Below are 24,649 nucleotides of genomic sequence, written 5' to 3'. Positions count from 1 at the left end.
CCTCCACTTCTCCGTCTTCTTCAAAGTGAGGGAGAGACCTTCCTCGTGAATTCCGTGGTAGTCAAGGCCGGACCTTTACGTTGTCTGCTAACAGGGGCTGACAAAAAGGCTTCTGGTTAGTGTCGAGATTAAGACAATCATCCTGAGGCGTTACCTATTTGTCCCCGGGGCCCCCGGTACACTTGTGTTCTCATGAAGTCTTTGATGTTTGTTGGGCAACGCCTTTCGTATCTCTGCACGCGAGCCACAGTGGCTATATGTACCTTCACCCCTGCAAGCTCGGAGTTTCTTTGCGGTTCCACGAGTGGTGCGAAGTCTGAAGACATCGTAGAAGGCAGCCCGGCACTGCAACAGGGAGCAAAGTAGAGGTGGCAGAGACAGGAACTGAGCCACGGTCGTGTAGGTGGGAGGCGGGAGCGGAGCCGGGTCGCGGTGGGCAGAGGGTGGGGGGCGGCAGCGGGAGGCGGCGGGAAGCAGGAGGGAGCCAAGGCAGCAGAGGCAGGAGCGAAGCCCTATTCTTGCAGGAATCTTCCTGCAACAGGCCTCTAGTTCAATAAGTAATTTTCTAACAAACTCTTGACTATTGGATTTTAACAAAGTCAGATAACATGAAAAATAGTTAACACAGTACCAAGTATATGACAGGCACTCAATAAACATTACACACACATACACACACACACACAGAGAAAGAATAAGACATTTAAAAAAGGTCAGACAATTATACTTATTTTCTTCAGTGAAAACATCATTAATTAAAAAATAATTAACAAAAGAGCATAGTTTTTTGGTCAGGCCCCTGAATAAAGTCCTATGTTGACTCTGACTGAAAGACTTCCAATCCAAGGTACTCTTAAAACCTTTTTAGGGAATTAACAAATTGAGGATAAAGGCTTTTTCCCGGCCTGGGAAGGAGAAAGGTAGAACTAAGAACAACACTAGCTCATCAAAGGCAGAGCTATCCTCCACAGGAAGCGTCTCCTGAGCATAAAATATTTCACCAGGCAATTTATTTTGCCAATGAAACCATTGTCCTATTTTCTGATATTCATGGGTATTTAAAAATTTTTTTAATCCTCACCCAAGGATACATTTTTATTTTAGAGAGAGAGGAAAGGAGGGGGAAAGGGAGGGAGAGGCGGGAGAGGGAGAGAGAGAGAAACAGTTGCCTCCCATTCACACCTCAACCAAGGATCGAACCTGCAACCTAGGTATGTGCCCTGACCAGGAAATGAACTCTCAACCTTTCTGGTATACCAGACAATGCTCTAACCAAGTCACCCAGCCAGTGCTCACGGGTATTTTAAAGGCAATGCCTGCCTGGGTAAAAAAGAAAATGACTTGCTTTGCAGGTGCTATAGTTTTTTCATGGAACTACTTTTGTCTTCAGCAGAGAGGAGTCAGTTTTGCAGCCCTCACTGTCCTTCTGATACGATAGTGACATTGAGGCCACTTCTGCCTTTGGTGCATTTATTCTCTGTGACACATCGTAGCACATTGTGAATTGTACAGAGTGTCAAAAGAGCACAGTTTCTCTGTTAGCATCGAGAAGACACCTGTGCACTGAGGTGTCTAACTCTAAACAAACAGATCTAAGACTTAATGGGCAAGCGTTTGAATATTTGAAACCCCCACAGTTTAGTTATACTTACTTTTGTTCTAAGAAAAAACACATGTGACTCACACACATTAAATTTTTAAAAAATTAATGCTAACTAGCATATTTATTTTTCTATTACAAAGAGAAGATAAAATCTAAATGCAACTGAATATATTAGCAAAGCTAGATACTTGATAAATCTTTATGGAAAGTAAAAAGTCACCTTAATTTACTCAAAAATCAATTAAGGAGTAACATCCTATGACTTAAATTCATCTCAACCAATAATTTAATACTCTATTGTATAGTACACTTAGATTTTGATCAGTTACTTATTATGGCTAGATTTTATCATTCCAAGGGCCCTCATGTCAAAGCACAGTCATGTTTCTGACAGGAAGTTTCTATGTTACCTGTTTGTAATGGTCACAAGTGCAGGAGGACAGTAATACCCACTGGCGGCGTGGTCAAAGTTTCGAAGTACTGTGTCAATTTTGTAACAGAACCCACCATGTCTCTCCCATCCCTTAAAAGAGAAAAAGGAAAATAATCTGATTTAGTTAAAGAGAAAAAGATCTTTTTTATATATTCACATATATGTATATACATATATTTCAGAGAGGACGGGAGAGAGAGATAGAAACATCAATGATAAGAGGGAATCATTGATTTGCTGCCTCCTATGTGCGCCACTGAGTCACACCCAGCTGGTTTTTGTATATTCTTATTTACTACATACCCCACTATCTTCTCTGACCCACTCAGAACTCAAAACTTGAACTTCGTCTTGACAGATTTGTATTCATTCTATCTGGTAATGCTATTAGCTACAGCCACTTTTAGATTTATTTAATTCTTCAACCCTACATGTTTTAATTGACTTAAAACATAACACCTTAAAAGCAAATGGAAATAAAGGGACACTTTCTCAAGATTCTTGTCTCTTACACACACACACACACACACACACACACACACGGAGAGAGGAAGGGAGGGAGGGAGCAAGAGAGATAAAAAAAATATAGAATTTCATGCAAATACAAATGGTTCCTACAGGCTAGTAGAAATTAAGAGTGTTGCCTTTGAAGACAGAAAGCGTGGCTTTGAATCCAGGCTCTAGCCCCAAGCGACATTATTTGATCTCTCCATGTCTTAGTTTTCTCCTCTGTAAAATGGGGCAATCATAGTTTCTATGGGGCTTTTGTGAGAATCAAAGGAGGCAATGTAGGCAGAGACCTCGGGATAGAGACAGGAACTCAGCAAAGAGGACACATGTACCTGGATCACAGTGTATATTTCCCAGCCTTATTTCATACTGCTTTCCATGTTATCCCACTGAGAGTCACTGCGGTTAGGGACCCGGGTAAAGTCACAGACTCATGGACAAGCTGACCTGGAGCCCAATCCTGGGGCAACCTAGGATGGCCTTGGCTGGATCATCACGCACCCAAATGGAGATTGGCCAGAATATATATATTTTTGGTAAAGATTATTCCTAAATCAATTGGTTAGCTTTCTAGAGAGAAAGCAAGCATGCTTTGGCACTCAGACAAAATTGACAAACATGTGTTTCATGACTCAGCCCTGAAGGGTGCTCTATTATTTAAAATCATATGATACAGGGGACGTGCATTCATTAGTCTTCCATATTTCAACTGAATTATTTTAGTTATTTTTCCTTCAACATTATAAAATCACATCATTTATAGCCATTTTCACCAGTTTTAAAACACTTCATTCTGTGCCATACCAATGCTTGCCAGAATGTGATCAGCTATACAACGATGCCTGCTATATTCTCAGTCTTGCAGTGAATTAAATAAAACTTATTTTAGAAATCAGCAATTTTAGTTCAAAACATATTGCTCAATGAGGTGGGGGTTACAGGAGTTCCACATCCAACCAGCCAGGATGCGTGCTGAAGTCACTCCCTTAACGTTGCTCCCCAACCTTATCTACGGGGGTCACAACTCCTGGGTCACGCCAGGCAGGTTAGACTGCCTGGTACTTGGGAAGGACAGGTAGCGGAAGCCTGACAATTTGACCTTTCTCACAAAGTATTCTTTCTTCATTGGTAGTTTTTAGATCACAGGCTGCTTAGCAAAACAAAAAAAATCCAAGAACCGAACAGGCTAAAAAAATGTGGCATAGTCATAACCAGAAAAACAAAGGCTCTTTACTATAAGCCTTTGTGCACATAATGGAGTGGGAAGAATAACTGATTGTATCCATGACTATCCTTTGTCCATGAGGTGCCATTTAATTTTAAGTGAAATGATGACAACACTGAAATAATTGCTCATACTGTGCCATCTCCCCAAAAAAAGTGACTCAGAGGGAAAAATAAACCTTTTTCTTTGCTTTGAAATTATCAAGTTATTTTATAAATTAGTTTTGTATGTGCAGACTGCTTAGAGAATTACATTGAAGCCATTGTCAAAAAGAAAGGCGCCTTTTGAAACTATACCCATAGACTGATGGTGCATAAAGTATTTAATGGGAATTTTGCCCTGAAGTTGAGAACTGGGTCTGAACTCCGAATCTTTAAATACTGGTGGTGCTGGCCAAGAAAGGATGATAGGGTACAAAGTTCGAATAGAACATCACTTCTGTTCCTGCTGCGTAAGAAGCTAGTTGCCCTTTCAACACAAAACATGTTGAGTTGCCTTGAAAGACACAGTGAGATAAAATTTTTTCAATATTTCTGTTTATGGAGATTAAATCAGTGATCAATTATCACTAATTCAGGAATTATAATCATTAGATAAAATGTTCAGCAACCTGTCAGCTATGGCATGTGTATGTTCAGTTAGAGTATGAAGAGTCATATGTTTATGCACTGATTAATAAATCAAATGCAGTTTCTAGAGATGGATTATTGTTCAATTGGTACATAAATAATTGGATTAGAAAAGAAAATAATTCAAATAGGATTGTATAAAAACCCAGTTTGGGAAAATTTTGATATTCATACAATCTCAAAATCTCCAATATTTAAATCTAAATTATTGTGTGTGGGGGGGGGCATGAGAAGGTATATTGAGGACACTGATAGGTATATTTTTTTGGTAACTTTTCTGCAGGATATTATATGTATTTTTAAAAATTTAAAACATACTTTTATACCTTGTAAATTTAAACTAAATATTAAGTGTTGTTGATTAAAGTACTGAAAATGCTTTATTACTTAAAATACAAAAGTATTTTTATTATCCCGTTCCCAACTAATAAGTATATTGTGAGCATGCACTTCTCTCCCTTATTGTATCTAGTCAAATACTTCAGTTTAAGAAAAGTGAGCAGGAAAGCAAGCGTTTGGATGCAGAAGTTCACTTTCTGGATCAAAGGAAGACATGTTCTTTCACTCTGACATCCCATAGGAAGCCTATGAAACCCCCAGGAGACAGGACATCGCGTGTACAGATGGTATAATAGTATCATTTACATTTATTTTATCTCAAAAGAAAAGTAGTCTTAGGTTGAAGAAGATGGCAAGCAAACCCTCGCAGAGCTATAAATCCTCCCCGTGACTCTAGCGGATAATTGTCTGGTTTGTTAAAAGTAGCCCACACTCAGAACAAAAAATAGGAGGGAAGGAGGGTAGCAAAGGAGGGAGGAAGGGAAGGGAAAGAGAGGGAGGAGGGAGTGAGGCAGGAGAGAGAGGGAGAGGGGTTCACTATAAGTCGATGGGAATACATTTTTCTATTATGAAGGCCCTGCACCTACATCACAATGGCACTTACCTCTTGACAGCCTGATTCAGCGTCGGAGACCACGTGGCCTGCTTTCTCACAAATGTAAGAAAGTGCCTCTTCACAATGTTTAACTTTCCAGTGTCCTTCCTGAGGGGGAAAGTATTACAAGATGAATGAATGCACCCCATTACTGATGCTGATAGGCAACACCCATATTCTGAATAAAAATATGACTAATAATAAGTGTTTCAGGATGGAGGAATGTGTTAGGATCTCATGCTGTCATTAGAAAGGACTGCCTCTCTCTGCATATGAGTGAGAGGCCCTGCTCTCTGCAGTGTGTAAACAGCCGCAAGGCATGCAATCCTGATCGGTGGGCCGGAGGAGCAGCCACAAATATTCCTTGACGTGTGCCAGGCTTCATGTTGAGTGACTTTCATATATTATCTCAGTGTTCCTGTGAGGTACACTTCACTTCCATTTAAAAGATTAGGTTTAATACTTTGCAGAAGGACCTGTAGGCAGGAAAAACTGGAGCTAGGAATTAGTACCACGTTCAGCTGGCTTTACATTAAGCTGCTTTCAACTTTTCTTTGGAAAAGATGGGCGAGAGCAGTAATTCTCAACTTCTAGTGTGTTCCAGAATTATCCGGAGGGGTTACTAAAACACAGATGACTGGGCCCCATGAGCAGTGTCTCATTCAGTAAGTCAGGCGGGACCTGCGAATTCACATTTCTAACAAATGTTCAGGTGATGCTGACGCTGTTGGTGTGGGGGCCAACCACGCGGATGGAGCTGAGCTCCTGCCCTCGTGAGAATGCTGCTTCCCCTCTAACCACTTCTAAGTGGGAGTACAACTGCTAACAGATTACGATTTTATCCTTCTTTCCAAAGAATTTTTAATTTTAACCCAAGTCAGACCAATAGGTTAAAACCATACAATTCAAACTTTAGGTGGTACCTCGGGCAGGCTGAGTTTTAGGGGAATATGGAGCCCTTCCATGACCCTAAGAAACATCCTCTGGAGGAGGCTGACACCGTCACCTGTAAGAGCAGCCCGAGCCCTCCCCCATGGTGTCTTCAGTTACAGGATAGCGGAAGGCACACTGTGGTTGCTTAATGACTATTGGATGGATGAATGAATGGTTTCCTAGGTTCTCATATTCAAATTTGGGCTTCCACCATGCTCAGGTAACTCGTTCATCATAATAATTATATTCATATTGAGTTCTACTTCAAGGGAATAAATGTTTATACATCTACTGTTTAAGGAGCTACTGAGCTGACAACAAAGGGGGCCACAAAAAGCACACTTACAGCCCTATCCTGACCTACCCTGTGATATTAGCCCCTACCTTTATTCTCTGAAAAATAATTTCTCTGTCCAAATGTTGGCTCCCGTTCTGTGAACATGCTAAGTGAAATGCCCATGTTTGTCAAATAAAACGGGAGAATGTCAGTAGGAAATGAAGGTCATCTCTGTTATATCAAAACTAATGAACCAACAGAGCACCGGATGTTGTAAAATAAATGGTGGTGGCTTTCAGTGGAGTCAGAGACAGGACAAACACTGAGAGAGCCCTGTGACTCGGAGACGCTGCCTCGCCACTGTAATTGCAGCGGCATATATCCGGGGCAGCCTTTAAGGGTAAAACAGTAAAACACGTGCTGAGAAACTGCCCGTGTCTGATTGGCACAATTCCTTTGTCGAGCTATTTAAGGAACATGGATGAAAGTGCTTTCTGGAGGAACTGGATACAGGGTGATCTGAAAGAGTGAGGATGCCCACCAAATCCCAATAACCTAAACCCAGCCAGTAAGTTCAGCCGCTAGCTGATCAAGAGAGTAACTCTATTCTAAACACATAAGAAGCCCTTCAAATGGCTTGGGATTAAACTAATTCTGCATAATCAGATGTTTTAGATAAAAGAGAAGCTAGAGAATAGGGATACCTGTGATGTTAAGGTCACCGGGGCCATTACATTCGTCTGAAGAAAAGAGCAAGATTTTCCATTGGTGCACAATGTTCAGAGGTGGCACACACTGTTGAAAGCCTTTTATGTTAAGAAGATAATGGAGCTTAAAAGCCATGACTCTCCAGAGTAATCTCTCAACACCTCAGTCCTCTCCAGTTTCATCACCCCAGACAACGGCACCACCTCCGCCAAGATGCTGGTGGTTCAGGCTACAGGCTTCCCTCTCCCGCACCCCCACATCTCATTCAGCAGCCATTCCTGTCTTCAGGACCCTTGGATCTGTCTGCTGTCTCCACATTCACTACACGAATTCAACCACGGAGTAGCCTCCACACTGTTTTCTCTGCTTCCATTTTATCCGGCCCCAATCTGTTCTCTATGTAGCTGCCAGTTACTGTTAAAAATGTAAACTAGATCTTGCCCTCCATTTCCTTGAAGCTTGAGAGTGGTTCCGATCCTGGATCCATCAGCTGCCCATTTTTGCATCCCTCTAGCTCCAACTCCTGCCACTCCCTCACCCTTCACACCTTCTCACCACACTGGCCTTTTGGATTATCAGAGGTGGCAAGCCTTGGCCTGCCTCCGGGCTTTTGCATGAACCACCCTGCCTGGAATGTTATTCTCCCTGCTCTTCAAGAGGGTTTTTGCTGTTGTTCTTTAAGTCCCAGCTTACATGTTACGTCTTCAGAGTCCCTTCCCTGTCAATTCCATCTGAAATAGCTGCACCAACCATCATGTCACCCATTTCCTCAGAGCCATCATGACAACTGTCATCACCCTGTTTTCCCTGTGGGTACGTGGTTACTGGCCAGCAGGGACGCTCCATGAGGAGCAGGGACTGTGCCCGTCTGGGTCTCTGCCACAGCCCAAGTCCTGGTGCAGGCGGCCCTCAATACAAGTCCAGCAAAGGGAGCATTGAACAAACAAACAAACTTACAGATCTCTCAGCTGAGACACATAACTGGCTTCTATTTGGAAAAATTCGGGGCTCAAGTGTATGCCAATTAGTAAAGGTGACTGAAGAGCCATTGGACCATTCAAAGGAAACTGGAGTTTTATTGCTGCTCAAACCAATCCACGTTTCGGATGCATTTTCTGTAAGAGATAAATATAAATTAGTTACAGGAATCTTATTATATGCAAAGGAGATATTGCACTGGGGCTATTACCAAAACATATTACTATGCAAGTGATTTCTTTATGTGATGAAACCTGTTTAAGTCTTGGTGAAAATACCTGCTTAAACTTTCCCCCTACACTGTGCTAGCTGATCTGCTTGACACAGGCCTTAGACGTGAGGCAGAGTGGGAGCTACAGCCAACGCCTTGACAAACAAGTCAGACTGCTGGGACTCTAGATCCTGCTGGGACTCTAGGTCCAGCTGCTGGAAGGAAAGTAGATCTGGAAAGTTTGTTTTTGTTTCTACCTAGAGAAAGGAAAAACAGGAAGGTCTATTGGATTAGGAAAAGGGCACACACAAAATGACTTTTAATGGTAGTTGAGCTTTTTGATACATTTCTTTTTCTTTCTTTCTTTTCTTTTCTTTTTTTTTTTTTTTTTGCCATGGGAAAAAGGAGCAGAAGCTCTTAAAAGCATGGAAATGGGAGCAATGGGGTTTCCCGAAATAGAAATAAAATGAGACAGCCCAGGTAGGAGGAAAGACCCCATGTGGCTGAGAGATATGCCGCTATTGATATAGAGGCAGCCACAGGATTCTTTAAACCCCAGTGGGAAGGGTGAGGAGAAATGACAGAGACAGATTTTGTTTTCATCCTAAACTGAAATCTAACTTGAAAAGTTCCTCAGAATAGAGTCTGGAGTTTTTTTTCGTTTAAAACATTTACTCTAAGTCAGTGATTTTAATATTTCCTGGCAGAATTCTATATTAAATACATGACATGGATAGAGGCAGATCTGCTTTGATGAACTAAAGCTGGGTGGAGGCCTAGCAACTTGGAACTCTTGAACATGTCACAAAGCTTGAAAACCACCACACAAAATAAATTATCTATATTCACTGGCTAAAGTTATTAAATCCAATTATCTTTCCAAGCAATTCCTTTTATTGCTTAGATTATATGACCACAGCACATTACTGCTATCCAGTGGCCATAGAGCTAAATTATAGGTTTAGGGGTTTTTATTAGAAGTTTCAAGAAATAACATTTTCTCCTTTAAAAAATATATAAGAATATCTAATATATCTGGCATATGTGAGATGTTACAGAGTTTCTGAGCATGTACTTTGTTAAAATCCAATGAATTTGCACTTCTGGGTATTATTTAGAAACTTCAGATATACCAGGTATGTGCACTTTTAAGCACTTTTAAGTAGCTTAATTTAGAAGCTACTATATTATATTTCATACCTCTTAAATCAAAGACATTTGACACTCACCATCTCCAAGGAGGTTTACAAGAAACTCCACCTCCGCTAACGAAGCTATGTCTATCAATGCACTGCTATTAGACTGGCAAGAACGCAAAGCCTCGGTCCAGGTCTTTCCCTCTTTCTGAAGTTTATAGCAGTTCTGACTGTGGGGACTCCAGCCAGGCTCACAGTCGGTAGCATAATATTTCCAAGCATCTTTTTCTTTTTAAAACAACAACATAAACAAAAACAATTTCATTTCCCACATTTAAAAAACATTACTTATTGCTCTTGATATAAATATTATTTTTAATATAAGAATAAATATAAGTGATGACATCAAAATATGATTAAAATTTTGAGAAACAGAAAAACGAAACAATAACATAAATTATAGGATTCCAGGTCTTCATAGTTGAGAAGGATCCAACCTATGACCCAGACCTAATGGATCTCAGTGCTTCATTTTCCAGATGTGATTTCTAAGGCACAAAGAGGTAAGGAGACTTGGCAAAGGTCATGTAGCCAAAGCTGAGAGTCAGGGCTAGGTATGAAACTGACCAGTTATAGTTCTCCATTTTAAAAAAATATTTTCACACTGAAAAAGGTCTGTTATGAACCATAATTTAAATTACATTTTATGTACAGTATGTGGGTGGAGATATTTATCCTGGGCTGAAGAGAGTCAGAAGTTCTGGCCAATTCCTCTAGAGCAGAGATGACAAGTAGCTTTCATCTCGAGGGTCAGTCTGAGTGCCCATGGCATCCCTCTGGATTCTTAGGAACTCTGAGTTAGAAGTTAAGGAAAATGGTGTCATGCTGCTTTGAGATTGGAGGGGAAGGCAAGTTTGGACTCTTTTCTTCCAGGAGCTTGCCCCCAACCTGGTGATAGCATCTTCATTTTATTTTATTAATCACAACTGAGTGCCTTCCTTACGCACTAATTTAATTAGTTGCAATTCCACTGCAGTATGGGAAACGACATTCTTTTAAAATTGCTTTTAGGGCCCTAGCTGATTTGGCTCAGTGGATAGAGCGTCCACCTGAATTGAACCAGAACTCTGTGGACGGAAGGGTCCTCTTGGTTCGATTCAGGTCAAGGACACATACCTCATTTGCAGGCTCCTCCCCAGCCGGGCCTCGGTGGGGCACGTACGGGAGGCAACCAATCAATGTTTCTCTCACATCGATATTTCTCTCTGTCTTTCCCTCTCTCTTCCACTCTCTCTTAAAAAATCAATGGAAAAAATATCCTTGGGTGAGGATTGAAAAAAACAGAAAAGAAAAAAATTGCTTTTAGGGCTCTGACAGCAATTAGCACCACAGCTGAAGCATGTAGAACATTTAGGTATCATCTACCCAAGTGGTTTTCAACCTAAAAAAATAATGTCACAGACCCTCTTTTAAAAATGGGACCTTGAGCTTCACTCGAAAGGTACGATAAAAAGATAAAACAGGAGCTTCTCCAAAGAACTTTTATCATATATACACAACCCACGGACACAGACAACAGTGTGGGGAAGGCCTGGGGCAGGAGGGCAGGGGCGGGCCAGAAGGGGTCAACGGGAAACAAAAGGGGATATATGTAATACTTTCAACAATAAATATTTTTTAAAAACTAAAATAAACAAACAAAACAAAAACAGAAGCTTCTCTGATTGAAGCACAGGTGGACTCAAGCAAAGAACCTGGGGATCCTGGAACTCAGTTTGAAATGCTGGAACGGATCATCACAAGGACTTGTTGAACTTGAAGTGACAGTTATGAATCCAAAAAAAATTTAGCTTAACTGCCCTCATTTCTGGTCTCTGGCCTCAGTTAGTAGAGCAGGGGAGTAGATAAAACAAGAAAAAAAGGGCAGTAGGAGGGAGTGCAAGAGGCCATAAGAATGAACATATAAAGAAGGAAGAAATGGAGAAGGAAAATGATAGGAAGAGAAGGAAGGTATGAGCAATTCAGCACATTATTGAAACAATGAAAAATATCTCTACATAAAACAAAGGCACAATGCTTCTTCTATCCCAACCCCGTATTCTACAATACCCTGAGACTTAGCTATGTACAGGAAATTAGAAAGTTAAAGCCTAGTTGTAAGGAATAATATTCCTAAATGATAATTCAGCTTATTATTTTAAATCTAGAGTTGTTTCTGATTATTCTGGTAATGATTCTTTTAACAGTGGTTAGGTTTTATCTCTGCTTTTAAGTTAAGACATTAATTCCTACAGAAACTAAAAAGAGGTAATAGACCTTAAACAGACAGAAATAATTGGATGTCCAGGTACTAGATTGTAATTAGGTAGTATTCAAGTTACACCTAAAAGTTTTGTATATTATTTCAGAAGGAGGATGTCTTACTATTTAGAGATATAGAGTGTGATAAGAAATCAATGAAGCAAAGAATTTTCTAAAACTGTTTTCTAATTTATATTTAATTTCTAGGGCAACTATCAATAAAACTCAAAATTAGAAGAGAAAAGGAAGCATTTTTTTTTCAAATCCAGAATGATTAATAATGCACATTTTTTAAAAAGAGAGGAAGAAAATGCTTAGGTTTTCAAATGCTTAGGTTACTCTGCTTTAGTTTTTTTCTTTTAATATATTTTTATTGATTTCAGAGAGGAAGGGAAAGGATGAGAGAGATAGAAACATCAATGATGAGAGAATCATTGATCGGCTGCCTCCTGCACGCCTCCCACTGACCACCGAGCCCGCAACCTGGGCATATACCCCTGACCAGAATCGAACCCAGGACCCTGGAGTACACAGGCTGACGCTCTATCCACTGAGCCAAACCGGCCACGGATCTGCTTTAGTTTTTAGTAAAAACCTAAATGCATGTGTTAAATTCATGGTGCCTTTAGAACAAGCATGTCAAAGTCAAAGGCTAACATGGGCCAAATAAACAAGGTTTAAGTGTATGTGGGCCACAAAAACCCCCCAAAAGCTTCAATTTTCATAAAAACATAGATTTATTTCGATAAAGACATGCTGAATACAAAGGGCTGAAATAAATGAGTAATCGTTAACATAAATCAATAGAACATTTTAATAAAAATTAATATATTTTCTTGAATATTAACTTACCAGACATTGAATAACTACACAAATTAATAAGTGAATGCAAATAAACCTATTTTTCTTGTTCTCCGAAAGCAAAATATTTCCTGCTGTGCACACCAACCAAGTCAGTCCAAGACTAATGACGTGGCATTCGGCTGCTAAAATACTCGCTGCTAGTATTAGTGGGGAGAAATGGTGTGCCTGTGGTAAGGCGAGTAAGGGAAATGAATGCAACACGATTATAGTAATCAGTCATTAGCGAATGTTGTAGTTCATTATTAATAATTATGTACAACAGGATATTGTAAAAATTAAGTTACGAAATGTTTGTTAAAACGTTTCTTACATACCGTTATATTGGCTGGGCCACAAAAATATTCGTTGTGGGCTGCATGCGGCCCGTGGGCCGGGAGTTTGACGTGCTTGCTTTAGAATAACAAATATTATCTTGTTATACATTTTTATTCCTACAAATACAAAACTAGCCTTAGCTAAGTTTAAATTAGGAGTTATTAGCAAAAATGGAGGACTTTGACTATATTGAAAGGACAAGTAAGCAATTCATAAGAAGAATTCAAAATGAAAACACTTACCCACTACTTCGTGATCAGTGTGGTTTAGGTATTTTTTACAGACGTAAGGTAAGGTGGCCTCACAGTCCCGAACTCTCCAGGCATTTGGCAAAAATGGATTAAATGTCCCACAGTGATATTCAACAAATGGCTCAAAACTTATTTCTGAAAATACAGTGTTTGTGTATTTCATGTTAGAAGCAAAAGCAGTTACTTTAATCTATATTGAAATGTAGTGTTAGCATCAAGGAGCCAACCCTTCTCTTTCACATATATGGTAAATCCATTAAGACCTTATATTTATGATTTTGCAGTTGAAGTCCAGACATGACAATGAAATGATTTCCCAAAGTTGGCAATAGTGGATTTTATTGCTTTAAAGCAGAGAAATGTTTTGCTTTTTGTGGCTATTTTTAAAACAGCTGACTAGAATCTTGGCTCTGACCCAGATCCTCTTGCAACCTTGGCTAAACATACAGCTTACCTTTTTGGCCTCCATTTTCTTGTCTGGAAAAGCCTTACAGGAATTAAGTCAGGCTTAACATTTTTTGTAAACCACTTTCAAAAGAATTTTCACATGTCATATGGGGGTAAGTGCTAAGTGATATTTTCAAATAATCTACTTAACATATTTAAATATTAGTTATTTTTACCTGAGAGTTAATTTTGAATACTCTCTATGCAATTGTTTTAACAGCACATATATACGTGGGAAATACTGCTGTTTCAGGCTGCAGGATGACCCCACCTGTTGAAGATAAATAAAACGCTGCAGGTACCTGGGTTCCAGTTCAGATGGCTGAGCGGGGTTCTGTCGGACCACTGCCAGCCAGCATTTTCATCCAGCTGGTTCAGACCCATCCACACCTCCACTGCTTCACCCCTTAAGTGCTCTGAAATGAAGAGAAATTAATTTTAAAAAGATCAATGTTACACTTCTTTCTTGTTTTTCATTTCTGGAGCACAGTCATAAATTAACTCCAGTCAATGACAGAAAGGGTTTAAGAGCTACTAACCCCACTCTGTGCTTCAGAGTAAAGAAGCCAGCCTTGTCCAGCTGGCGTGGCTCAGTGATTGAGCATCGACCTATGAACCAGGAGGTCACGGTTGGATCCCCAGTCAGGGCACATGCCCAGGTTGCAGACTAGGTCCCCAGTAGGGGGCATGCAGGAGGAAGCCAATCAATGACTCTCTCTTTCATCATTCATGTTTCTCTCTCTCTCTCTCTCTCTCTCTCTCTCTCTCCCTCTCTGAAATCAAGAAAAACATAAAAAAAAGAAGCCAGCCTTTTGTCGTCTTGAGAAATAATCAGTCTCCTGGAGGCTCACCGACTGAGAAGTGTGTAGGCATCTAGAGATGCTGCCTCTCAGTGGGTGTCAATCCATCCGAGTGCATGGTTACGACTTCAAGACCATTTCACTTGTGTGCACTTAGGGTTACAGAGGGTGAGGGGGAAGTGGCCAGGGCCACTCCCAGAAAGGCTTTCTTTGCTCCACATGTGACTGGAGACTTCAGCTTGCAGCCTCAGGACTCCAGCCGAGGAGTCTAGATCCAAGTGAGCAGAGGACCCAGAGGATCCGTAGCAGGTTGGAACGTAAGGGCCATGCATGAAGCAAGTGATTCTTCAACTTGGGGTGAGAAGTGTTTCGGTCAGGCTGGCTCTGTGGCCCCTATTCCTTCCTAACCACCGTGCACAGCCCCTCAGGTTTTAATTTGATGCCATTTTGGTTATAAATGCTATGTATAAACATGTGCATTGACATGCTTGTGCAGAAGAATATGGTTATCGAAATTGAAGAATTAATGAAAATCTTTCTTGTTTTTTTCTTTTTGTGCACTTGAATTTTAAAAAATTATTCTAGAATAAACAGTACTACTTGTACTATAAAATATGGGGGGGGGGAGACAGTGTGAGAAACATTTAGTGCAAGTGGCTAATTTTGTGACACTTCCAAATATTGCCACTTAATCTTATTTATTTATGTGACATTGGTTTATATAGTATATAAATTTTAGGTGTACAACATTATAATTTGATATCTGTCTGTTATTGCATGCTCACCACCAAAAGTCTAGTTTCCATCCATCATCCATATTTTACCTTCTTTTCCCATTTAATCTTTTCATCTATGAAAGTGAGCCTTGTTCTCTCATGGTTCATCTGCTTTGGAACCCAATTTATTTTGCACCAGATGTAGGAGCCCTGCCCGAGACTGAGACAGATAAGAGTTGTAAATAGGGCAGCTACATGTCCCAATTTGCCTTGAAAACTCAAGGTCTATGTTATGTTGTTAGCTCCAGAATAATGATGAATCACAGTTGCTTTTACCCTCAAAAGAGTCACAGTCTGGATGATCCATTGTACAGTCACCCAGGTTATAGGAGTCAGTGTATTCACTTAACAAGGCTGCAGCATCCTCCATGGTTGGACATTTCAATATAATATTGAGCAACTGGAAGAATCTAACACAATTAGAAAAGAGAAAAAGGTGCTTTATAATTTTGAGAGCCCAGACATCACTAAACAGAAATAGCATAACATTCATGGGCCCTGCCCTTCCAAATTAACGCAGAGTCTCTTCCTAATGCTGATTAGTTCAGTCCTTTCAATGTCATTGTTTGATTAAGTCATATACTGATGGCAGGGGGCAGAATGGAAGATGGATGGACAAGACGGAGAAATTTTCACATTTTATATGGTGTAAGTGCCAAGTCATATTTTCAAATAATCTACTTAAAATACTTAAATATTAGTTATTCTTACTAGAGTTCATTTTGAATACCCTCTGTGCAATTGTTTTAACAATATACATTAAAAAATCATAGTGTAATTTATTATCTTGTTTAAAAGTAACCGAACAGTCTATTTTACTTTAAGACTAAATTGATTCATAATTTTATAGTAGCAAACTCAAACCTGAATTCCTTTGGCTATCTCTTGGCACTTGTGAAAGCCTAGGTAATTCCATATACCATAGTTAGTATTCATCAGCGATAGTAGCCTATTTTCATCATTAAAAAAACACCTTGATCAGAATAGGCTTCCCCATTTACGAACAGACTTCTGTTTTCCTAAACAATCCCCAGTCTATTTATAGAATTGTGGTATTTAAATAAAAATCTCTGACATATTTTTTTAATATATTTTATTGATTTTTTACAGAGAGGAAGGGAGAGGGATAGAGAGCTAGAAACATCGATGAGAGAGAAACATCGATCAGCTGCCTCTTGCATACCCCCAACTGGGGATGTGCCCGCAACCAAGGTACATGCCCTTGGCCAGAATCGAACCCAAGACCCTTCAGTCTTCAGGCCGACGCTCTATCCACTGAGCCAAACCGGTCAGGGCTCTCTGACATATTTTTAAATTGTTATTTAAGTTTGATGAGCAAGTCCAAACCCTCTTATTAGAAATACTGACAGTGAAGATAGGTAACAATTGTAATTCATACGTGGTATGCAAAATTTGCTATGAAAATCATTACAGTCTAACAATGACTTTGGAAATGGTGTTTTTTCTAGAATGTGATTCACTCAAATCAGTTTCAATGATGATTTTTCACTTTTGCATGTCTGTGGGGAAAGGAGCAGGCATGCATTTTTCTTGCATTTGTTACGAACTTTCTGGAAGATATTAATGACTTCCCCAAACCTTAAAACATGCTTCCACTTCCACCCAGTGAATCTACTTCTACAAACATAGAGAAATAATTAGAGATCTATACACAAAGGTATGTGCAGGTGTGGTTTATAATAGCAACAAATAAATAAAACAAAATAAATAATTGTATCTATCTATTCCTATCTATGTATATCTATGTTTATAGAGATGGACAGATGTTCATTATATTAAGATAAATAAAATAAGTATAATACCAAATGGTGTGCATAGTACTTAAATGGTTAACACACGAATGTTTGTTGTGTTGTGTGTACTAGACACTTTTCTAAGATTTCACATGCATTATAACATGTAATCATATTGCCAAGAGGTAAGCATTATTATTAATTCCATTTGATAGATAGAAGGAAGTGGAGGCACTTGCTTAGGTAGCCTTGCTGGTAAGTGGTAGAGGCAGGATTCAAACCCAAGTAGGTGGCTCTCTGGTCCCTGCTCCTAACCTTAGAGTTAATAGAGATGCTTCCTATTTTTATTTAATACAATTTTTCAGAGATACTATGTATATATGCATGCATTTATGTGTTAGCTAAAATACATGGTTCTATCTAGATTGTGGAATTACGGGAGACTTGTTTTTCTTTCGGTATACATGAAATTTTAAATTTATTCCAGAATAGAAAAACATCTACTACATATGCAATAAAATCTGAAAAAAGTGTCAGTCACTTTTAATGAAAGTGATTAATTTTGTGACACTTTCAGATGTTTCCAATTTTTTTTAAAGCTGTTTGTACCTATACACAAACACATTTAGTCTTTAAGGAGAAGAGAGAGAGAGTTTAGGTGATAAGTGAAACACAAGACCCGGCTCATTATCACAACTCGTTTGACATCTTATATTATTCTCTTATACTATTAGTTACCATGTGTGTGCTTTTGCTTTTCCAACAAAATTTTAAGTTCTTTGGAATCCATCAGGCCTACCACATACCTGCACACAGCGAGTAACAGGAAAGATTTTACTTAATGAATGACTAATGGGAACTGAATGGCTAAGATCTCTAGCAGAGCAGGGATTTGTACCTAAGTGTCCAAGTCTCCCAGTCCACTTGCTTTAGCTGCAAGCTCTGAGTCCCTTGCTGGGGCCTCAGCTCTCTTCTACAAGGGCGAGAAAATAAGGAACACTGGGTGCCAAGTGGAATGGCCTGGGTGTGAGTTTGGGCCATATTAATAAAAGAAAAATATTTTTCATGGAACTTCCCCCCCACCCCCTGAATATTTTTGCATAGGTGGACGTAATTGTTAACCATCATTTAAATTGTGTCAATATCAATGTCATACTTACTCCTGATGAAACTTTCTTCAGCTTCATCTGCAATACTTAGTAAAGCACCACCTTGCATCTGGCATGACACATGTGCCTCGCTCCAGGAGAGAGAAGAAAACAGGTTGAATTGGTAGCAAATGTGCGAATTGAGATCCTTCTCCCAAACGGCATCGCAACCCATCCCTGCAGATGCTGGAAGCAAAAGCCATCAGACCATTAGCTGCAATCTTTTTTCTCTATAGGGCAATATACTTCTAAGAGGAATTTGAAATGGAGTGATTCCAAACTGCAGCCTCTAAAACTTCTGTACCTTATTGATTCCTGATTAGGTCTCTAGGATGAAATCTGCATTTTGTATCCCATTGGTACTTTATGGTTATACTCTTTCAAGATTTAAAGGAACTTCTAGAAATTATCAATAAAGAAGCTCTGATCCTTTCTGGGAAAAGAAGAGATGCCATTTTTAAGAGAAGGAGATAGAAGTGAAGGATTTATGAAAATAACATCTGAGTTCTTTAAAAAGTAGTCATTTAGAACTTTATACTGAAAGCTGTGTGACTGTAAAGGCTTATTTGAGGTAGATGCAAGTGTGATTTCAAAAGGCTTCCCCCGCCAAAACCAAAATGTTAGAGGAAATGAAAGGGATACAGTTGAAATATGAGTTTAGAGAGAACACAGTTTTCACACAAACACTGAGAACAGGGAAACTGATATTTAATTTTATAAAGTTCTTTCAGCCAAAAGGAAGAGAAGCAAAATCTACTTGTAAAACATTGACCAATGATTGCATAGTATGTTTAAAAGTAAATTTAATAAAGTATGAAATGTGGATCTGAAATCTGAAATTTATTGAAAATGAAGACCTAATTTGGATGCTTTTGCTAAAGGTTTAAATCAAAACCCAAGGTGAACTAAGCAGCTATAATAATCACTTGAAATCAAACTCAGCCAAAGAATTTCACAAGGTAGAAAATGTGACCCACGCTACAGCATGAGTGTAAGTGATGGACGGCAATCTGCTAAAACCTAGAACAATCTTTCCGTAAGTGTGCTTCACAGAATAATACAACTTCAAGAGCTAGTTCCCCAGGGAAACCGGGACCTCATGCCTGTGTGTGTAGCCTTCTCTAATAAATTCATAATGTACATTAGCATCTTAAAGGCCCCAAGAAGTAAAGGAGGAGCTTAACTTTAATTCAGTGTACTTCAAACTTATTTGACAATGGATTCTTTCTTGTTTGTTTTCTTTTTCCCACTGTAATAGATATCCTCGCGAATGTGGAAAGTTTGTTCCATGTCTGTTTGCCACATGCACCCCCCAGAACTGTGTTGGTTAACCATAAGTTATCAAAGCACTTATACATCCAAGGTTGTCTGAAGAGTTTCTTGACTGATACATGTATTTATAGAAAGATGCAAGGTTGTAGGAGGGAAGAAAACAAGGCTATCACCAAGTAAAACTGAAGAGAAAGGAAGGACATTTTCAGGCACCATCTTGCCCTGGTGGCTGAATTTTCTGAGTCCTTAGAGATTGTTTTCAGTTAAAATACTAGGCCATCCCCAGCTGGACAGCACACTCTGCATTATCAGACAGGAGTTCACCCTGTGACAGCTGAGGCTATGAAGGAGGAGCAGGAGGACGTTTACAATGAAAGTGTGTGTAGCAATCATTTAGCTAGCTTGTCAAAAAACTGCAGATTCTTTGTTTTCTGAATCAGGAGGTCAGGAACTCGCATGAAACACATGCCTGATTTTCAGGCAGATGGTGCATGAAGCAAACACCAGCTTAAAAGAAAAAATGTAAAGCACTTCCCAGGAGGGCACACATGAGTAGCCTTCCGTACTAGAAGGTTAGTAAGATGTGAGAAGGGGAGTTGTAGGGAGAGGATCTCAGAAGTCCTGGGAGTAGGACAGAGACATCCCCTGCCCCAGGGAGGTGCGGGGGGGGGGGGGGGGGCGGGGAGGGAGGCAAGATTCCCCCAACAAGTCTTAATTATAAGCCTCCAGGCTGCGGCATATCATGATAAGAAAAGGTCTAGAGCAGGGGTGGGCAAACTTTTTGACTCGAGGGCCACAATGGGTTCTTAAACTGGACCGGAGGGCCGGAACAAAAGCATGGATGGAGTGTTTGTGTGAACTAATATAAATTCAAAGTAAACATCATTACATAAAAGGGTATGGTCTTTTTTTTTTTTAGTTTTATTCATTTCAAACGGGCCGGATCCAGCCCGCGGGCCGTAGTTTGCCCACGGCTGGTCTAGAGTCTAGAGGACACTTCAATTGATCTTATCCTAGTTTTGTCCTTTCAACTCAAGATAGAGATGGAGCTATGTGGACGCAGCCTTTTGTAGTAACCTGATTGAATTCTATATCTTAAAGTTTAAGGCTTAAACAGTTAAGTGAGAGGCTTGCTAATGATCCCGTGTGTGCACAAATGACATCGCCCAGTTTTCTTTGATTTCCCTTGGTTTTGGATTATCTGTGCAAATCCTTAAGGTTAATCAAAAGAAAATTTCCCCAATCAAATGTTTGCAACAGGTGCCCATATTCTAACAAGTTCATTTGGTTTTAACCAAACTCTAAGAATTTGTTCTTCTGTACAGGAAGACACGGTCCTTTCTCCGCTTCTCTACATGGGCTGTGTACCAGTCACTCCATGAATCTTACTGGGAGGTTGTACTGTAACAAGTGTTATGGAAATGCCACCCTGGACCAGGGTGCTGTGATGTGCTACCCTGCTCTCCCTTCAGGACTGAAGGCCTTATTTCCCCAGATGCCAGGAGAGACCTCCTGACGTTAAGCCTTCTTCAAGGACTGCCTTGGCTGAAGAGTTTCTTTGCCTGATGTCACTCTCCCTTCCCAAAGGCAGGGGGCTAACCATGATTGGGCAGCGCAAGGCAATAAGTCCCCTCTCTTCCCAACAGGGGGCACATCCACCTTGAGAACACCTCAGAGGGTCAGTCAGGCCTGCATTCTGATCTTACTCTCTTCCCTTCCTTTCCACAGGTGTTGATCCTGAGAACAACCCCCCAACAAACCTCCTGAAGGTTACTCTCTGCCTCAGAGACTGCTCCCTGGGGATCCACTTGGCACAGACCTCCATCTTGGCCTAGGGTCCTTGCATCTATTTATTGTTAGCCTTTTGCTTCTTTGTATATAATCTCTCTTTCCAAGTCACTGAAAATGCAAGATTGAAGGCTGGTGTCTAAGCCATATTTATCTTGGAACATTCAAATATAAGGGCTAGAATCATGTTATATTTCTTTGCACCTTTGGTTGTCTTTATATGATCCCTTGAGGGAAGCAACTGTGTTGTATATATATCTTTGAATCTCCTACTATTTGGGGAAAAATCACCAAAATCTTTTCCTCCTTTCAAAACACACCTCTTTTGTAATGAACTGAGGTATATGTATTTCTGTCAGCACTGATTTTATCATAGATTATTACTGAGATGTAGCCATTCCTCCTTGTCTATTAATGTGTCTTATTTTTCTCCCCTAAGGACACAGCTTTGCCATTGTCCCTGGTGTATTATCTTGTTCCTGAGCTTAGGGAGAAAACATTCAGTGTTTTATCATTAAGTATGTTGTTTGCAGGGTTTTGATTTTTTTTTAAAATAGATTCTCCTTATCACTTAAGGACATTCCCTTCTGTTCCTAGGGATTTGTGTGTGTGTGTGTGTGTGTGTGTGTGTGTGTGTGTGTTAATGAAGGTATGGAAATTTTATCAAATTTTTTCTGTATCAGTAGATAATCATGTGGTTTTTGACCTTTATCCTATTGATATGGGTATTACATTAATTGATTTCCAACTTTAAACCAATCTTGCATTCTTGGGATAAATTCCTCTTGGTCATAGTGTACAAAATTCTTTATATATGTTGTTGAGTTCTGTTTGCTATACTTTGCTGAGGATTTTTGCATTGATATTCATAAGAAATGTTGGTCTGTAGCTTTCTTTTCTTGTAATATCCTTGTCTGGTTTTGGTATCAGGGTAATAGTGGTCTCATAGAATGAATTGGACAGTGTTCCCTCCTTTTCCATTTTCCCATTTACCCTTTAATCTGCTCAATCTGGCAATTAGAAGATATTTTGTCAAGGCCATCAATGACTTCCATATTGCCAAATCCAGCAAAAACTTCCTTTCAGACCTTGTCAAACCAGGCCCTTCAGCAGCATTTGAGCACCCTCCCTCTCCTTGCCAATATACTCTATTTTCTTGACTTTACATGCCTGGTGACCCTTCTACCTCTTTGGCCACCTCTTCTCCGTCTCCTTTACTGGTTCTACTTAAACTAAATAGGTTTTAAGACTTGGCCCTGAGTCTCCTTCCTTTTTATTTTATACATGCTCTAGACTATTTCACTCATTCCCATAAACCCCTTCCCTATAACTTTCAAATGTATAAGACACCTTTATGTCTAACTGCCTAGTCCACATTTTCACAGGCTTGATTCACATATAACATGTCCCAACCTGAATGCTTGGTTTTCTCTTCCAAATCTGTATCTGCAATGAACTTATCTATGCCTATCAGAAAGCTTCATTCCTAATTAACATCCCACTTTCCCCTTTATCCTCCAAGTCTGTCCTTACTAATTTGAGTCCAACTCCTTGTTAAAAACCTACAAGTACATTTTTAAACCTGACCATAAGCAATTACAAAGGCTTTACCTGGCAGGCCTCATGGGGGAAAGCTGTCCTCCCCACACCAGACTTCATACATAGACAAGTTCAAGGGCACTCAAATAATTCCAGAGGTTGATATCCTAAAAATATATCAAACTAACTGCATGACTTTCCAGCTGTGTATGATATGCAACCAAGAGGGACTAGTATGACACAAATTGCCCTGAAAGAAACCCTCAGAGATTCCTATACAGGGATGTGCAAAAGTAGGATTGTATGGAAAATAATACAATAATTAATAAATAATAATACAAGAGTAAGCTGTGTTTTGTGTACTCACAACTGCAAACCTACTGTTGCCTGCCATTATTGCTCCTGAAGATTTATAGTGACAGATGTTTGATCACACCCTTCACTGCTAGTGTGTTTGTGTGTTTATTAATGCTACACTTAAATTTTGCTCTCTTACTATCTACTTTTTTAAAAAGGCAGCATCATTTTATATTGAGATACAGAAGTACAAATCTTTATTCCACTCACTCTTCTCTGTCTTACCCATTTGTTGACCCAACTGAAAGAGCTATCAGTTCACTCAAATTTCAGTCTCTAACACATCACTTTGAGTTATGTTGGGCAGAAATACTATGTCAAAACCCAAACTCTGCACAGGAACCAAAAAGAACAAGAAAGGAAGAACACTGGTACTGTAATTCAGCACTGTACAAATAAACGTGCTCTCTGCTGGTCGTGGTAAAGGTCAGGAGAGCTGGAATCTGGCAGGCTGTAAAGCAGAGGAAGCTTTGAGCTGTAGGAAGCTGAACAAATAGTCTTGTGAGTGAGAAGCCCGGAGCATCACTAAATCATAATTGGCTAAAAGTGACAAAGGATGGTGACAGTGTTCTTTGCAGAACCTCAAGGAGAATATTGTAGTTTAAAAAAAAAGTCCCACCCTATCCAGTTTGGCTCAGTAGATAGAGCATCGGCCAAAGGGTTCCGGGTTTGATTCCGGTCAAAGGCACATACCTCGGTTGTATGCAGGAGGTAACCAATTGATGTGTCTCTCTCACATTGATGCTTCTCTGTCTCTCTATCTCTTCCCTTCCCCTCTCTAAAAAATCAATGGAAAAATATCCTCTGTTGAGGATTACCCTCCTCTCCCACCCCCACAAAGTCCCTACTATTAGGATCATGTGAAATACATGTTAAATTTTTTCGTATTGGTTTATTTTTAATAAGGAAATTTATTAGGGATGGAAATGGAAAGAGAAGCTGATACAAACAATGACATCTAATGCAAGAATCCAAGGAATGTAGGATTACATGCACATACACCTGCATACAAGCATTCAGATTCAGATAGAAAAGGCTGATGATCTGACAGTATTTTCAGTACAAAATACTTTCATGCTGGTTGTTAAGCTGCTGTCCTGAGCTGCTTGAGTGTCCTTTGCTGCCCTAGTCTCCTTTGCACTTCCCTCTCCCCCTCACCTCCTCACAATCCAGCAGCTAAGGGGTTAATACCAGCAGCAGGAGTCTGGGACTCCTAACTCCCACCTTAAGGTCTCCACTCGGACTGGTCAATAGCCCATACCATATTGGTTGTTTAATGTCTTAAGACCACCCTAGTATACTGAGGTATGTTGCATAGAATTACCTCCATATTATTTTTGACTGATGAAGAATTATCTGCAGCAGGATCACCTTGGGCACTTGTCAAAAATGCAGATGCTTGGGTACCACACACTGAACCCACTGTGTCTCTGGGAGGGGGCTAGGATATGCATTTTTGA

General features: G+C 39.8%; 1 protein-coding gene across 1 annotated transcript in view; it reads right to left on the bottom strand.

Annotated features, from left to right (window-relative positions):
• Positions 1 to 24,649, bottom strand: part of PLA2R1 (phospholipase A2 receptor 1) — a 100,706-nt gene that overhangs the window by 53,530 nt on the left and 22,527 nt on the right. The window contains exons 4-10 of the mRNA XM_006083223.3: positions 18,246 to 18,419; positions 14,058 to 14,171; positions 13,300 to 13,443; positions 9,671 to 9,865; positions 8,210 to 8,367; positions 5,344 to 5,442; positions 2,014 to 2,126 (exon numbers count right to left, since the gene is read on the bottom strand). Coding sequence (XP_006083285.1) covers positions 2,014 to 2,126; positions 5,344 to 5,442; positions 8,210 to 8,367; positions 9,671 to 9,865; positions 13,300 to 13,443; positions 14,058 to 14,171; positions 18,246 to 18,419 — 997 coding nt within the window. The remainder of the gene's footprint in view (positions 1 to 2,013; positions 2,127 to 5,343; positions 5,443 to 8,209; positions 8,368 to 9,670; positions 9,866 to 13,299; positions 13,444 to 14,057; positions 14,172 to 18,245; positions 18,420 to 24,649) is intronic.

Source organism: Myotis lucifugus, unplaced genomic scaffold, assembly GCF_000147115.1.
Source record: "Myotis lucifugus unplaced genomic scaffold, Myoluc2.0 scaffold_5, whole genome shotgun sequence".
NCBI lineage: Eukaryota > Metazoa > Chordata > Mammalia > Chiroptera > Vespertilionidae > Myotis > Myotis lucifugus.
The sequence above is the reverse complement of the archived record's forward strand: the minus strand, read 5'-3'. Positions and strand labels throughout refer to the sequence as shown.